Genomic DNA, 16990 nt, shown 5'->3' with positions numbered 1-16990 from the left:
GATGAGTGCTCAAAGCATGCCCTTTTACTAAAAATCCCGAGACCTGTGATTGTTTTGAGATACATGCTCCCTATATGTTTTTTTATGCACTTCAGGACAAAAATACATGGAACATTGAATGTATTTAGCGCAAGATATCGTGGACGAATGTTTCGACTGTCATGTTCACCTCTGGATTCCTACAAAATGAACGTGTCCTGATATGTGCTTTCTTTATGCATTTGCAACAGGTAAACCAAGGTTATTAAAGTTGTCCAGTGAACTCTAATTTGGTGAACAAGGTGCAGGAAGGTGAAATTTTGAAGCTCAGGATAAATTTTTATGAAAATTTCGTGTGCATTGACAGGCATGTTAACCCCCTGGCCATGTTTTGTGGGTAAAACGAAGTTTGTTGCTACAGAGGTTAACACACTGCACTTTTGTGCACGAGTCACCTTGTTGGTAATATTTATCTGCAAACTGGGTGATTCACAAATGAAGTGTGGTGTGCATTATCTACAGTCAGGGAGGGTGACTTATGCTTAAGTAAACTGCCACTAGTGCTTTATAGAAGATAATTAATTAACCCGAGTTGTAATTTTTATTGTACTTTGACATTTCCTTTTGTTTCTTTCCACTGTGCACATGCACTTTGTGTATATATTGTCTACTTTCTTCTTGAATGAACTAGTTAAAAGTGAGCACCTGTTCATGTGGTTGTCATTGTTGTCGTTCTTGTATGTATTGAATTTCTAGCCTGTCTGAAGGAAAGTGCAATACAAGTGCACGTAGAACTTAGAGACACTAAAGGCGAACATTAAGTCAGGCTAAAATGACTGATTAATGCTCGAGGATATCTAAGACATCCACATTATTACAAACAAAGCTTTAGTTATTAAGAAATTGAGGTAATTGCAGGACACAATTTGCAACTCCCCCCGGGACATTCAAGTACTAGCCCAATGATGTAGGCACTCTTCTTTATAATTCTGTCACTAGTACTCAACCACTCATAATTAAAAGATCATTGCATTGCATTATAAGACTGAAGAAAGTACTGTCCAGTTCTACTCGGATGCTTAGAAACAAGGGAAAAAAAGAAAAAAAAAGAAGCGTTACGCTTCACAGCTATGTGGATGGTCATATTTTGTTTTCGCTCGACTCAGTGCTGCCTGTGCTTTCGCATTTCAGTAGTGTCATTATCACATAGTGCTGCACTGGTTTTGCTGGCTCACAGCACTCGCACAAACTGCAAGTAGCAGAGAATTCCACGTCCCTGTAATGTCCTGGGATGCTCAAACGGTCAATGCCATTTGACCAACAGCTTCAGTGGTGAATCCAATGTGCCGTCTTGGCTCGGTTTCTCCATCGCCATGCTTTTGTGTTCTGTGCAAGAAAATGTAGTGCTGACTGTTGGATGGCATCATACTTTCCTACGGCAGTAAAAGGAGGTGATGGTGTATGCAACGTCACCACTCCTTGCTCGGGGGCAGGTGATTTGAATTGCACTAGAGGTATGCGGAACCTTCAGATGTGATTTCCTCTTAAACTACTAAGTCTTTTCTTGGCATGAAACAAATGCAGCGAGGGTTTTGGAATGCTATTTCAACAGTCCATGTTGACTTAATATACACCTTTAGTGCCCATTTAAAGAGGGGTATTTGGCTCATATAACTCACTAGCGTTTTCAGCTGGTTAATTGATTAAAAAAGGTTATGCATGATTCGAGCATCTTTCAGGTCATCAGAAAGTTAATAAATTGTGCAGCTCTTTATGTAAGTAGCACTTGCTATGCATGAGACTGAACAGTCTTGTTTTGGTTCTGGCTGTTCTATGATGTCTAGAAAATGAGCTTCACTGCATAGAACATGGCTAATGGTATCTAAAGATCCGCATTTGCACTAAAGAGGACATCTTCAGATGATAATATGACATTTATTTTGGTTTGCTTGGCACATATACAGTAGTGAACAAAAATATGTTTTGCATTTTGGCTGCACCGAGCTAAAGTGCTCACAAAGTTGGAGCTGCGTTATGCGAGACTGCTATCTTCAAGCAATAACTTCTTAGCACTCACTGCCGTGTTATGTTATTTACCCTGTATTTCCCACCCATCATGCACAGAACTTGTGTATTCCAAGAATCTGTTACAAGGAAACTGTGTACATCAACTAGTATGTTAAGATACATGCATGCTGGTGAGAGAAAGTTTAATGATAACGGAAGAGTGTAGCTGAGTGAAAGGCTTGGTATGCTAGGACATGTTTAATACATCACATGCAATCGAGGAAGGAGAGAAAACGATATAGACACCCACGCGCACACAAACTCGGAAAGCTAGGCAACAGTGGACACAATGAAACAAACAAAATGGCAAGTGGAGGATTTATGGCACCATAAATAAACGAAATATTACCCGTCCCTGTCTTTTTGGCTACTGTAACGTACACCCTGTTTGACATTATTGAAAGAACTACAGCAACTAATAGCTTAGAAACGTAGATAATGATTTTTTCACTGGAGTGCAGTCAAACCTCCCCTACCTCCTCTCATCTGAGAGGAAATGGGAGTGTCAAAGGCATAGTCAAAGGAAATTGGTTGGAATGGCTCAGAGAGATTTTTTTTTTCCGTCGCCCCCTCGTTGTTCAGTCGTGATTCTGTCCAGTGACAGTCCGCTAAGCTGGAAAGCGTAGGGTGACTGCGCCACAATCTATCTGCTGTGAAAGGTGGGAGCTAGCACGGAAGAACAGGCTATAAAAAGAGTGCACACGTCTTCCCTCTAGCCCGACCATGATTTGGTTTTGGATGTCCACGTAGACACCACTATTTCTGTCCATGTCGCCCATGTCGCCCCACTTCTAGAAGACACCACTACTATGGATTGGGATAGGCGCTTTTTGTAAGATTAATACTAGAAACTGAGCAAATTCTCTTGGTTATTGACCAATGCATCAGCAAACCATCACTCTCATTGTCCATGAGAGAGTTAGATTATTTGCGCATGTCATGAAAGCTGACCGCATTTGCAATATCTCATTTAGGTTCATTTTGTTTTCTTGATGTACCAGTTTTAGATTGTTTTCATGCGTCATGTACATGTATCTTCATGGTTGATATCAATGTGCAAGTGGTTGTTTGGGTGACTGTTCCCAGAAATAAATTTTCATTATTGATAGTGCTTCTTTTCGTCTTCTTTCAGAAGTATGTAATTCTTACCAAAATTCAAAATGCAGATTTTCACTTGCTTCAGCCTGTTTATTAAACTGCATCAATAAATATACACAGTAACAATATGAAGAAGCGAACTGATACAAACATCCTTCTTGATTGATGTCGACTATGGGCCTGTAGCAGCCGTCTATGGAAATCTTCCATATGGCGACATATGGCATGCACCGGCAGCTTCGAAACGAGTGAGGAGAAAGTCTCAGTTGAAAAGGGTGTTTGAGAAAAAGGTGACTTCGCGCTCTGCTTGTAAGCTCTACATGCCATGCACAACTGCAAAAGTTGACTGAGATGTTCTCAGCAGCGTATGCTATCCACAGATTGTGTTCTTTGACCAAGTCCGAGGGCTGCTTCAGGACCTCTTTAAGATCCTTACACCACTATGTTGCAAATATGGTATTCCACTTGAAGATGCCCATTGTGATGACCCCTCAGTGGTGTCTGCGTCAGCAAGCGTTTGGCGTGTTGCGACACCGCATACCTGAGCACATGAGGATTGTACCCTCCACCGTGTAGCCGTGTGTGGCTTAGCTGTGTCTGGGGAAGGGGGATCCTGATCACCCGATGCCAGGTGTTCGGACCTTTAAGGCCCCTTAGCAAAGGCAACACACCTCTTTGGCCTCGGCTTCAGATAGACGGTACCTCCAGACTGACCCACCTGGAGGAAACCGGCAGTCTGGTTTTCCTGTCTCTCTCTTTCCTCAAATATTCATCTCTCACACCTTTTGGCCTTTCCTGTCTTCTTCTCTCTTCCATTTACGTCCTTTCTCCCTGGTGGCAAGGGCTAACCCTGTGTGACTATCCTTCCTTGGGTACACCATATTTGGTATAGTAGCTGCTTACAACTGGCATTGTGCAGACTTGCATGCAAGCTCTGCTGCGTCCTTTCATTGAGCTCCATGGTGGGTGGTTGACACTGTTGCTGAGCATACATATTTTCTTATGGCAGCACAAACTTCTGTTCTCTATGATCAGCGTCTGAAAAGGTGCCGTTCCAAAGCATTGTTCCAGTCCGTTCGGAGGAATGCTCCATTATTTCCCAAGTACTATGTAGTCACAGCGAAGACAACATACCAATAATAAAGCTCTCTCTGTTCCTGGTGGCCAAGTGCCTGAAAGGCAAAATTGGAACAACATATAAAGCATCAAAAATGTCTAGCGGGGACCTCTTCCTAGAACTAAATGACAAAGTTCAAGCGCAAAATCTCTTGGAACTTACCAGTATTGGGCACATGACGGTGACAATTTCAGCCCACAGAACACTAAATACAAACAGGGGTGTGATTTCTGAGGAAGACTTTCCTGGCTTGAGTGATGAGGAACTGTTGGAGGGTTTCCAGCTACAAAATATGACCAAACTACAAAGAATTGCCATCCACAGCAATAACAGCAAATCCTCACAAAACATGTTATACTCACCTTTGGAACAAGCGTAATGCTCGCTGGATGCAGGGTACGTAAAAGTAGATGTCAGACCATATATCCTGAACCCCAGACAACGTTTCAAATGTCAAAGGTTTGGACATGCTTCACATGCATGCCGAGGACAAACGACTTATGCTAAATGCAGCTCCAATGATCGCCAATCTCACAATTGCACTTCTTCCCCACATTGCGTTAACTGCAAAGGAGACCACCCAGCTTACTTGCAGTCTTACCCTTGCTGGAAAAAAGAAAAGGAAGTAATTGCACTAACTATTATAGAAAAAAAATCTCATTCTTTGAAGCAAGAAAGCGATTGTCATACCTTTCGAGAAGAAGTTATGCCGATGTGACGCAAACGGAGGCAGTGTCACAGAGGCCTCAGGAGTCCTCAAAGCCTACGCATAGTGTTCCTGCAGTGACCCCTCCTGCTCCTGTTGTGGAAGCAGCCAGTGCTGTTTCATCCTCTTCAAAGGTCCTGCAGACACCAGACCCGCAGGTCCCTAAATTCAATCGAACCCAAAGGCCCAATACACGTCTCGGCACCCAACTCTCGGTCCCCCAGTGCCTCAGTGAGAGCGATGGAGGTAGACACAAAATCCCCCGTGTCGTCGACACCGCAGGACAAGTGCTTTCTCGAGCACGGAAAGAAGGACAAAGTCCCAATAACCATGTTAAATAAGAAAGCGATAACCTAAAGGTTATCGCTTTTAAAATGGCTTTTATTATCCGCTGGGATTGCAGAGGACTATTACGCGCCTTAGGTGACATCAAAGGCTTGTTAAGGAACTTCTCTCCTGTGGCCTTGTGCTTACAGGAAACAAACCTAGGTGAAAAATATAAATATTTTTTAAAAGGCTTTACTGTCGTATGGCGCGACCGTACTCAAGCGAGCCGGCTTTCAGGTGGTGTAGCCATTGTTCTGCAGGGCGGTATCACAGCTTGAGAAGTTGCCATTAACAGTCACATAAAAGCAGTTCCTCTCACCATTTTAGCCCACAAAACCATCACCATTTGTTATACATTCCACCACATTCACATTTTGAGAAGAGATCTAGAGTTAATTTTAAACCACCTACCTGAACTTTTTTTAGTAGCGGGTGATTTTAATGCACATAACACATTATCGGGTAGCAAAGCAACCGACAGCAGGGGACAAACAAACACTTGAAGATTTTATCCTAACAAATGACGTATGCCTTTTAAACACTGGTGCTGCAACTTTATGCTCCCCAAGTGCAGGAGCTATGAGTTGCCTCGGTTGTGCATTGTGTTCACCATCTCTGTTCACTGATCTCCTATGGAATGTAATAGCTAATCCCTACGGTAGGGACCATATGCCCACATATATAAAGCTAACATCCACGCTACCTATCCTACCTTCTAGAGCACTCCATTGGAAACTTCATCTAGCAACTTGGCCTCTCCACTGAAAAAGCTAGTCTGGATAAAGTGATTTTAGATTACCTAAGCATAGACGAAATGAATGAGAGGATTACTGCTTGCATAGTTGCTGTGACGGAAGAAGCTATTACCCATTCTACTCTACTGGATTCTTAGGAAAAAAAAAACGAAAACTCTGGTGGACGAACGAGTGCACAGAAGCTAAAAAAAACTTAAAAACAAAGCATGGGGTATCTTTGGAAAGTACGCAACACAAGATAATCTTCTGTCGTTCAACAAAGCGAAGTGAAAGCAAGGTATATCTGCAGGCAAGCCGAAAAAAACTCATGGAAACGTTATGTTTCATTGATTAAAAGCTCAACCTCATCCAAGAGAGTGTGGGACCAGGCTCGCAAGTTTAAGGATGATTATGCTCCCTACACAATGCCCATACTCTCGGCTTCAGGCATGCGAACAAGTCTAGAAAAACAAGCAGACATATTAGGCTAGCACTTCTACACCATATCTAGCACAGCAAACTAGTCTGGAACCTTCCTAAAACACAGTCTGCAGAAAAAGAAAAGTTTCAGAAAACAGGAAGTTCAGATAGACCATTTAATTCCCCTTTAATGCTCCATGACATAGAGTAACCTCTTTGGGTAAGAAGACAACTCGTGGTCCTGACAAAATACATTAAACTATGCTGCCCCCCTTTCCCAGAATGCAGTGAAGGCCTTGTTGCATTTCTTTAATGCAATCTGAGAAACAGCTAAAATGTCTGCAGAGTGGAAAAAAGCAGTTATTGTTCACTTCCTGTAAGTGGGAAAGTCACCAAATACTCCCAGCAGCTATAGACCTAGAGCACTAACAAGTTGCCTGTTAAAATCGTATGAAAGCATAATAAATATAAGGTTTACATACATTCTCGAAACAGATAACTTAATAGATACTCACCAGTGTGGTTACAAGAAAGGCTGCTCAACAACTGACCATCTTGTTTGTGTTGAACATACCATAGACGAAACATTCCTTTGCAAACAACACTGCCTAGCGCTCTTTTTCGACGTAGAAAAAGCCTACGGCACTACATTGAGGTATGGTATCTTGTAAGATTTAGCAACACCAGGAATACGCGCGACAGAATGCTTAACTTCCTGGCCGATTTTCTATTAAATAGAATATTTCAAGTCCGTCTGGGTGCAACGTTGTCCCGAGTCTTTGTCCAAGGAAATGGTTTCCCACAGGGTTGCATATTAAGCACTATGCTTTTCGTGGTGAAGATGAACTGCATAAACTCAGTTATACCATCCAACATTATGTGCTCTTTATATGTCGGCAACTTTCAAATTGCAAGCCGTTCCTTGTGTACGTCTACATGCGAAAGGCAAATCTGGATAACAATAAACAGGTTGACACAATGGGCCGATAAAAATGGATTCTGTTCTTTTACACAAAAAAACTGTGGTAGGTGTGTTTTCATAAAAAAGGAGGTTACACCCGGACTCAGCTCTCAAATTATATCAAAGTCCACTACTATTTAAGCACGAACAAAAGCTTTTAGGAATAATTTTCAATAATAAACTAAATTTCATTGCCCACATTAGCAGCATAAGAACTAAGACAAACAGAGCACTTAACATCCTGAATGTCCTGTCACAAAAGCATTGGGGTGCCCACCAAACATGCCTGTTGCGAATTTACTGCTCTGTCATGCGCAGCATTCTTGACTACGGCTGCATAGTTTATGGGTCAGCAAGCCAGTCGTACCTCAAACGTCTTGATCCCGCACACAATCATGGGCTACGCTTAGCAGCTGATGCGTACAGTACCTCACCAATAGAAAGCCTATATGCCGATAGTAATGAACCCTATTTGGAGCAGCGAAGAGCCTTGCTCACAATTTCATATGCACTCAGAATCGCAGCTCTGCCTACACTCATTTCACTTACACCATGAACAGAATGCACTATACCAACAAACCACATAGCATAAAACCACTTTTCCTTCGTCTTGAAGAAATGTGTCGAAACTACAGTGTTCCGAGCAAGGTTCCTAGGGCTGCCGAAAGACCGAACGAACTGCCCGCGTGGTATGATTTTGCACATTTTTATGATTTCACTCTAACACACCACATGAATAAAGAAACACTGCGTGAACACGTAATGCAAGAGTTCTCAGAATTGCAAGAAAAATGCAATGACTACACCAAGTTTTACATACGGGTCCAAGACGAACGAACTTGTCAGAAGTGCAGTCACCGGAACACTGGGAAAATTGTGTTAGGCTGCCACAGTTTGCTTTTGGTTTTTACAGCCAAAGTATACGCCCTGCTTATGGCTTTGGAAAAAATAGTAACAGGAAATTATTAAAAAAAAACAGTTGTCTACACAGATTTTGTTGTTTGTTTACTGATACTGTTAACCCCCAAAGGGCCATACAGGAATAGAGATACAGTCAATATTTACAATACATTGAAGAATCACACATGCAACAATGAAGATAATGATAATAATACAAATAAAGGCACTGCTTTTTCACATATATTCACAGAAGTAATAATCCGAGCACAATTGTGCTCGTCTGGACCACAGCGCGGTGTTATTAATCTAGCAGATCAGAACACTTCTTCATCATCATCATCATCATAATCATCATCATCATCATCCTGGTTACGCCCACTGCAGGGCAAAGGCCTCTCCCATATTTCTCCAACAACCTCGGTCATGTACTAATTGTGGCCACGCCGTCCCTGCAAACTTCTTAATCTCATCCGCCCACCTAACTTTCTGCCGCCCCCTGCTACGCTTCCCTTCCCTTGGAATCCAGTCCGTAACCCTTAATGACCATCGGTTATCTTCCCTCCTCATTACATGTCCTGCCCATGCCCATTTCTTTTGTTGATTTCAACTAAGATGTCATTAACTCGCATTTGTTCCCTAACCCAATCTGCTCTTTTCTTATCCCTTAACGTTACACCTATCATTCTTCTTTCCATAGCTCGTTGCGTCGTCCTCAATTTGAGTAGAACTCTTTTCGTAAGCCTCCAGGTTTCTGCCCCGTAGGTGAGTACTGGTAAGACACAGCTGTTATATACTTTTCTCTTGAGGGATAATGGCAACCTGCTGTTCATGATCTGAGAATGCCTGCCAAACACACCCCAGTCCATTATTCTTCTGATTATTTTCGTCTCATGATCCGGATCCGCCGTCACTACCTGCCCCAAGTAGGTGTATTCCCTTACGACTTCCAGTGCCTCGCTGCCTATTGTAAATTGCTGTTGTCTTCCGAGACTGTTAAACATTACTTTAGTTTTCTGCAGATTAATTTTTAGACCCACTCTTCTGCTTTGCCTCTCCAGGTCAGTGAGCATGCGTTGCAATTGGTCCCCTGAGTTACTAAGCAAGACAATATCATCAGCGAATAGCAAGTTACTAAGGTACTCTCCATTAACTTTTATCCCCAATTCTTCCCAATCCAGGTCTCTGAATACCTCCTGTAAACATGCTGTGAATAGCATTGGAGAGATCGTATCTCCCTGCCTGACGCCTTTCTTTATTGGGATTTTGTTGCTTGCTTTATGGAGGACTATGGTGGCTATGGAGCCACTATAGATATCTTTCAGTATTTTTACATACGGCTCATCTACACCCTGATTCCGTAATGCCTCCATGACTGCTGAGGTTTCGACAGAATCAAACGCTTTCTCGTAATCAATGAAAGCTATATATAAGGGTTGGTTATATTCCGCACATTTCTCTATTACCTGATTGATAGTGTGAATATGATCTATTGTTGAGTAGCCTTTACGGAATCCTGCCTGGTCCTTTGCTTGACAGAAGTCTAAGGTGTTCCTGATTCTATTTGCGATTACCTTAGTAAATAGTTTGTAGGCAACGGACAGTAAGCTGATCGGTCTATAATTTTTCAAGTCTTTGGCGTCTCCTTTCTTATGAATTAGGATTATGTTAGCGTTTTTCCAAGATTCCGGTACGCTCGAGGTCATGAGGCATTGCGTATACAGGGTGGCCAGTTTCTCTAGAACAATCAGTCCACCATCCTTCAACAAATCTGCTGTTACCTGATCCTCCCCAGCTGCCTTCCCCCTTTGCATATCTCCCAAGGCTTTCTTTACTTCTTCCGCACTATGCAACTCCTCTAGAAATGTACTTATTAGAAGAAGAGAAAACCAGTGAATAGGGCAGCATGTTCCCCTCCCTAATTACTCTAGGAAAATAGCTATATTTAAAAGTGTCATTTCGTGTTAATGGTGACTCAAAATACATGCTATGTCCATGTCGGAAGCATGCGTTGGGCAATAATTTGAAGAAGTCGAACCCATTAATTTTAAGTTTATTATGAATGATGAGGAAGATAAATTTTAATCTGTCCACTGCTGTCCTAACTTGTAAAGCAGAAAGATTTGCGTTCCGGCACAATTCGCTAGGGGAGTGACAATAGCGATATTTGTTAAATATTAAATCTAGCTGCTAAACGCTGGACTCTATCTAATTTGTGACGATTTATTGCCATGTTTGGGTCCCATACTATTTTTGCATATTCTATAATGGGTCTTATTAAGGTCTTATATGCCAGGTTTTTTATTTCAGATGTACCACTGCGTAAGTTCGTCTGAGACTCCATAGCACTCTACTGGCTTTATTGCATACCACATCTATGTGTGCCCTGAGGTCTTTGGTAAATAGTACACCTAAGTATTTATGTTGAGTTACCTTTTTCAGTTCAGTGTTGCAAATTTTGTAGCTGTCAGCATGAATAACCTTTTTTTCTCGTTATGGACATAGACACAGCTTTATCTGGCTTTAGCATCATTTGCCATTGGCCACACCATTCAGTAACCTTTTGTAAACTAGCCTGTAATTCCAGTTGATCGTCTAGTGATGCTATCTTATTGTATAACAGACAATTGTCCATAAATAATTTTAGCGGAACAGCTGTACAATTTGCAGCATCATTAATAAATATTAGGAATAGGAGGGGCCCTAGTACACTGCCCTGAAATAACCCTGACAGTACTGGTAGGAGACTTGATTTACAGCCACCTATTTCGACGTATAGTTCTCATGACTGAAGATAAGGTTTGAACCAGTTAGTGATATTAGAATGTTTAAAGAAAGCATCATTCTTCAACAACAATTTTTGGTGGGATACGTTATCAAATGCTTTGGAGAAATCTAAAAACATGAGATATATCTGTTCATGGTCATTGATTGTTTTACAAGGGTATGAACTAATTCAACGAGTTGCGTTATGGTAGACAGACCCTTGCAGAATCCGTGTTGAGTTGGTGACAATAAATTGTTTTGAGATAATTTGAAGAGTGTTCACTAATAATATGCTCCACTAACTTAGATAAGGTGCTCGTAAGGGAAATGGGCCTGTAGTTGCCTCCATCTGTTGTGATGCCACCCTTGTGAATAGGTACAATTTTGGTCTGTTTCCAAGCTCTAGGAACGGTACTTTGGCTAATGGATGATTGAAAGATAATCGTTAAGTATTTAGCTATCCACTCAGCGGACCGGTATAAACCTCATTCGGAATGCCATTTGTACTGACACTTTCTTTAAGATTAATACACAAAAGGAGGTGTAGGACGCCTGCTTCATTAATCACCTCATTGTAGCCGAAGGACGGTCAGGAGAAAGAGGCAAGATCGGTACCGTTGGGTTGTCACGGGTGAATACAGAAAAGAAAAAAATAATTAAAAGCTTCTGTGCACTCCTCTGTGACTTTTTGATTATGTGAGGAATAAGATTTCGTTGATGGGTTAACATATCGCCAGAACTTAGCAGGTTCATCCGAGAAAAACGTTTTCAGTGTGATGTTATAGAATTTATGCCTTGAATCCCGAACAAGACTGTAAAGTTCTTTCCTCATTTGTCGTAGGGTATTAAACATTTCTGGGCTCGAGTTTTTGGAACATGCTTTCCTTTTCCTCTGGATTCTTCATTTTGAAGGAACTATTTCTCTGCTTATCTATGCATTTTTCTGCTTTTTTTTGTTTGATTTAGGACTAAAATGTTCAATGCAATGAGTTACCACCGACGAAAAGTGTCCCCACAAGCGATCCGTACTAGCCTTGCATTCGTATATTGTAGTAAACTTGTCGAAGGAATGTTCAAGATAGTATAGTTTGCTAACATTATGCGCAGCATGGAAATTCAATATCTGCTTTAGTAATTCTTTGTCCAAAGAGAGTGGAGACAAGTTAAAAGAAAGCATAATCATTTTATGATCAGCTAAACCTTCAACAACTTCGCGTTCATTTATATTGCTAGTTAGAGACTTAGGCACAATACGAAAGATCTAGAATGGAAGATCTTGATGCACAAATCTGCGTGTAATCATTTGCGACTTGTACAAAGTTGTAACAGAATATTAATTCTAATAATTGTTCACTGAGCACCACATTTGTTTCGCCAGGTAAATATGAGCTCCAATTAATATCCGGAAGATTGAAATCACCCAAAAGCATAATGACTGAGTCAGACAAGGTTTCCCACATCCTCAAAGGCATTGCCAATGACGCTTTCAACTTGCTCGTTTTCAACAACGTGGCAATGGTGGACACAGTTATAAAAGAGTGCCGCCACCTGGAACTCGCTAAAAGCCGACGTATCGACCAGCAGTTTGCCCGGCTGCCTAACACCCCAGTGACATCTTCCTGTGCCGACGCTCCTCATCCCAACAACACTGGCGACGTTACCAGGATCATCCGGTGTGAGATCGAGGCCGCCTATCCAGCTGCCTTCGACTCCAGCTCCTCCAACGCACCTGCAGTCACGGTTTCCCTGATCCAGGCAGTTCGCAAACATGTTGCCCTGTTTAAAATTGGAATACATGAATTTACGAAGTGGAAGAATTTGCTCTGTCATTGTATTTGGTGCTCTGTATATGCCTCCGATAAAAACACTGCAATTACTTAACATTGTCTTGATCCAAATGCTTTCAAATTCAAATTCAAATTCTTCATTTTTCCATGAAAACACAATAAAAGTGTGTTCAGTACTGTTTGGAACCGTAGCCGTAGGCTAGTTATGGGTCCAAGAAATCGCCGAATTTCGATATCACCTGGGACTGCTATAATAGTAAAGAGTATATTTTGCTTAATCAGGATTGCGATGCCTCCACCGCTTCTGGATTTGTCTTTTCAAACGATGCTATACCCCGGGGGCGTAACTTCTACATCAAATATGCTGTTGTTCAGCCATGTCTCCGTAATCACGATAAGTTCGAATTCATGCTCCAAAATTATCAACTCTAGTGCCTCTCCCTTATTTAACCTGCTTCTTGCATTTTTTTTTTCAAGTTCAAGAGTTCTTTATTTGCATATTAATAAGGTTACAAATGGGGATTATACATACATACAGAGGGAGGTCCCATAGTCAACAGACTGTACAGGGGACCTCCCATTACAAGTGAGTAGGATATATAAATACAACGCAGCTATATAAAAACACAAAAGACACCATATTAAGTTAGTCACTTGCTTACGCTGTAAAACATTTAACGACACAAAGCACTTATTAATAAAATGATAACGATCACATTGTTATATTGAGTGCAAAAATTTACGAAGGTTTGACTTGAATGTGTAAAAATGAGAGGATATCTTAATATGACACGGTAATGAGTTCCAAAGTAGTGTGGCTGAAAAATTAGTAGTAAATTTACCATAATTAGTTCTAGGTTTTGGTAGTAAATAGCTGTTGGTAGAAGCGAAACGGGTAGACGTGGAATATGGATACTGGCTGGTAGTAATTATAGGGAATGGGAGCTTTCCGTTAACAGATTTATAAACAAGTAGTCCAAGTGAGTATTTATTTAATTTCTGTAACGATAAAATGCCGTTAGATCTGAGCAATGGAGATGCTTCCGATGTGTAGCTGCTACGTGTAATGATGCGAATTGCTTCACATTTACACTTCACTTCACATTTACATTGATTATTTTGAGAGATCGACGTTTTTTATGTTCGTGTCAGTCACTGACTATTCTTGGTTCACTACCACACTTGTATCTTTCATTCTTTTCCCCATTCCAGGCATAGAGAACATTATTTATATTTAGTTTATCAAAAATAAGCTTAACTTTACTGCCTTTTTTTTCTTCTGCAGCTGAATTCCATAACTTTTTCCTTATTTCTGCAACTCTCTTCGAAAATCCCTCGCAAACACTGTAATTCGTTCCGTTAAGTCTTGAACAGTTACTCAGAATTCTCGCTTTGTCCTTTTAGTCTGCCACCCTGAAAATTATCGCGCGGGTCTTACCAGCCAGCTTCCTGCCAAGCCTTTGTGTTCTTTCGATTGAACTAACTTGTACCCCCAAAATGGCACTAACCACCTCATTGTTAACTTTCTTCAGCAGTATCTCTTCAGTCTCGTGGTCATCCTCTACCACGCCTCTAATTATCAGGTTATTGTGCTGTGATCGGTTATTAGATAGGTTAGAAGTCTGATTAATCTACTTGATTAATCAGACTTCTTGTTTCGTCACAGGATTTGCAACAATTTCAAGGTTTCCAAGCCTGCTCTGAGTTTCATCGATGCTTTGTACTGTGCTTTCAATGGAGCGAAGTTGCTTGTGCATATCCAGCATCTGTACTTCAAATGAGTCATGTTTAAGTTGAATCGCCGATAGTTTAGAAAGTATCTCTTTCTGATTCTACAGCATTTCTTTGTACATTTGTTCTGCCATAGGCCCTGGATTCTCTCCAATGTCGTCCGATAGGCTCAGTAACAGGCTCGCCACCGGAAAACGATCAGACATACAGCGAAGCAACGTTTGTGGACATGGCAGCACTACGAGACAAGGATCATTGCTGTGGGAGCCGTATTTCTTGTCGCTAACCTGCATGAAGAGTGGGATGTTAGGTGACATCGTTGTAGCGATGCTGCTGTGTCCACTGAAGCCGATAAGCCATGGATCCGTATTTATAACGAGCAGCCAGTCCGTCTTAGGCATGTATCCTGATGTCATCGTGTCCAAGGAAGGTGTGCAGAAGACGGTATCCACGTGCAGCCCCTCCGGAGTGCGGCCAGTACAGCCGCCCCCAGATGATCCGCTGGAACCATTGTGCACAAGAGACGCTGAATATAAAACGGCGTTGCTGCAATGCAGGAAAAGTGGGTCTACCAAAGATGCCACCACTCCGTTTGAGGCGAAGCTCAGGAGAGCACAGAAAACATACACAAAGAGCAGTATGTTACATGACATCGTTGTAGCAGTGTTGCCGTGTCCACTCTCAGTTCACTTAATCCCCTCCATAGAAAAGCAGAGTGCGAACCTCTTCTCAGTGGCATCCTGAGAATGCTTAGCAAAAGTAAAAATAATGGTAAATTAATTCGTCTCTGTTGGGTTCCAAGCCGCATGCAATCCTGGGAAATCAAAAGGTGGACCAATATGCAGCAGCGACAGCCCATGAAAGACTAACAGAAATAAATCTTCCATTCAAAGACTGTGTCTGGGTGGTCCATGCTGCAATTGCCTTAAAGTGGCAAAAGGATTGGGACTGTCAAGTTGACAGTAAACTACAAAATAGTAAAGCCCATACTGTAGGAGTGCAAGACATCATACCACCAGGAATGTTTGATGGAAGTTATTCTATGTCGCGTTCATATTGGACACCCAAATCTCGCGCATAACTTTTTTTTGAAAAAGGAGCAACAATTGGTTTGTAATCAGTGCCAAGAACCTCTAACTATGAGTCACATTTTAATAACATATCCGGCATTAGAGGAAAAAAGACAAATATTTTTATGAACTTTACAAAACCCTAACACCACTTCATACCTTCCCGATCCTGCACTTGTATGCACTTGTATCTCTATACAATATTTTAAGTTTCTGGCAGAAACAGGCTTCTTAAACAAACTCTGAAGTAATAAATTTTGTTGCTTGAAGCACTTTCATCAACTTGTATATTCTCATACTGTGCATGGCGCATCATAGCCATAGTTTCTTTTATGCCATAACTAACTAACTAATTAACTATTGTGATGAGCTTCCGATGCCTGCCTTTGTACAAAGTTCGGTGATACCTTAGTGATGCTGTTGTGGTATTGTGCTTTCAGTGTTGAATTCGTGAGCTATAATCTGTTTATTTACGTTGTGAGCCTTGTATAGAGAGGCTGAAACTGGCCTTAATGAGCTGCCATAATTTGCAAAGTAAATTTTGGGTTGAATATGACTTCCATTAGCAGGTATTGTTAGCTGTCATGGAGAAGCTGAGTGCATGCCCGTCGCATATATTACCTTAGGCTGAAAGAACGCAAATCAATACAATATTTTGACGAACATTGAGAATGCTTCTTGGTTGTGATTGCATTCTTAAAGGCAAATGCTTTCAAGATCTAGTCGCAGGTAGATGGAATTGAAAAGATGTTCTTCTTACCTCTGCTGAAAGCCTTAGAGGGTATAAAATGCATTAACATTGGAAGATGAAGCACTCTTGAATATGTAATCAATCGAGAGACAAGTGTCGTTTAATAGCTTCCAATGCTGTGATTTGCCAAGGCACAAGGGGAAAAGAGAAATAAAGAAAAAGCATCAGCTTTTTTCTTGCACCATTTAAACTTTCTCTATGTCATGTAATTCCAAGTTTCTTTGCAGAATGTTGTGCTCTTTTTCTTTCGCTTTAGATTCCTCTATAACGCCTAGCAAACATAGTGATATTTTTGTGAAATTGCAGCATTGCAGTTGGCTAATGTGTGTGCGGATTTTAGAAAGTGGTTACTTCTAATTTTTCATGTGTTTTTGTGAAGTGCGGTAATGTATGTTTTTGCATTTGTATTTTGCAGTGCGGCTTCATGACAGTATACAAGAGGAAGGATACCATTATTTAATTTTTGATCTGTAAGTTTCATTCTCATTTTAAAGCATATGTGTTGCCTGCTGTGGTGGCTCAGTGGCCATGGCACTCAGCTGCTGAGAACGAGGTCGCAAGTTTGATTCATAGTGGTGG

General features: G+C 41.3%; 1 protein-coding gene across 20 annotated transcripts in view; it reads left to right on the top strand.

The window, feature by feature from the left end:
* The window catches only part of CaMKII (Calcium/calmodulin-dependent protein kinase II), a 255507-nt gene that overhangs the window by 137977 nt on the left and 100540 nt on the right, over positions 1 to 16990 (top strand). For all 20 annotated transcript variants that reach the window (XM_065438258.1, XM_065438256.1, XM_065438253.1 and 17 more), the window contains exon 4: positions 16827 to 16881. In XM_065438258.1, coding sequence (XP_065294330.1) covers positions 16827 to 16881 — 55 coding nt within the window. The remainder of the gene's footprint in view (positions 1 to 16826; positions 16882 to 16990) is intronic.

The sequence above is a fragment of the Dermacentor albipictus genome, chromosome 1 (assembly GCF_038994185.2).
Source record: "Dermacentor albipictus isolate Rhodes 1998 colony chromosome 1, USDA_Dalb.pri_finalv2, whole genome shotgun sequence".
NCBI classification, from domain to species: domain Eukaryota; kingdom Metazoa; phylum Arthropoda; class Arachnida; order Ixodida; family Ixodidae; genus Dermacentor; species Dermacentor albipictus.
Note: the sequence above shows the minus strand (reverse complement) of the source record. Positions and strands in the feature narration are given on the sequence as shown.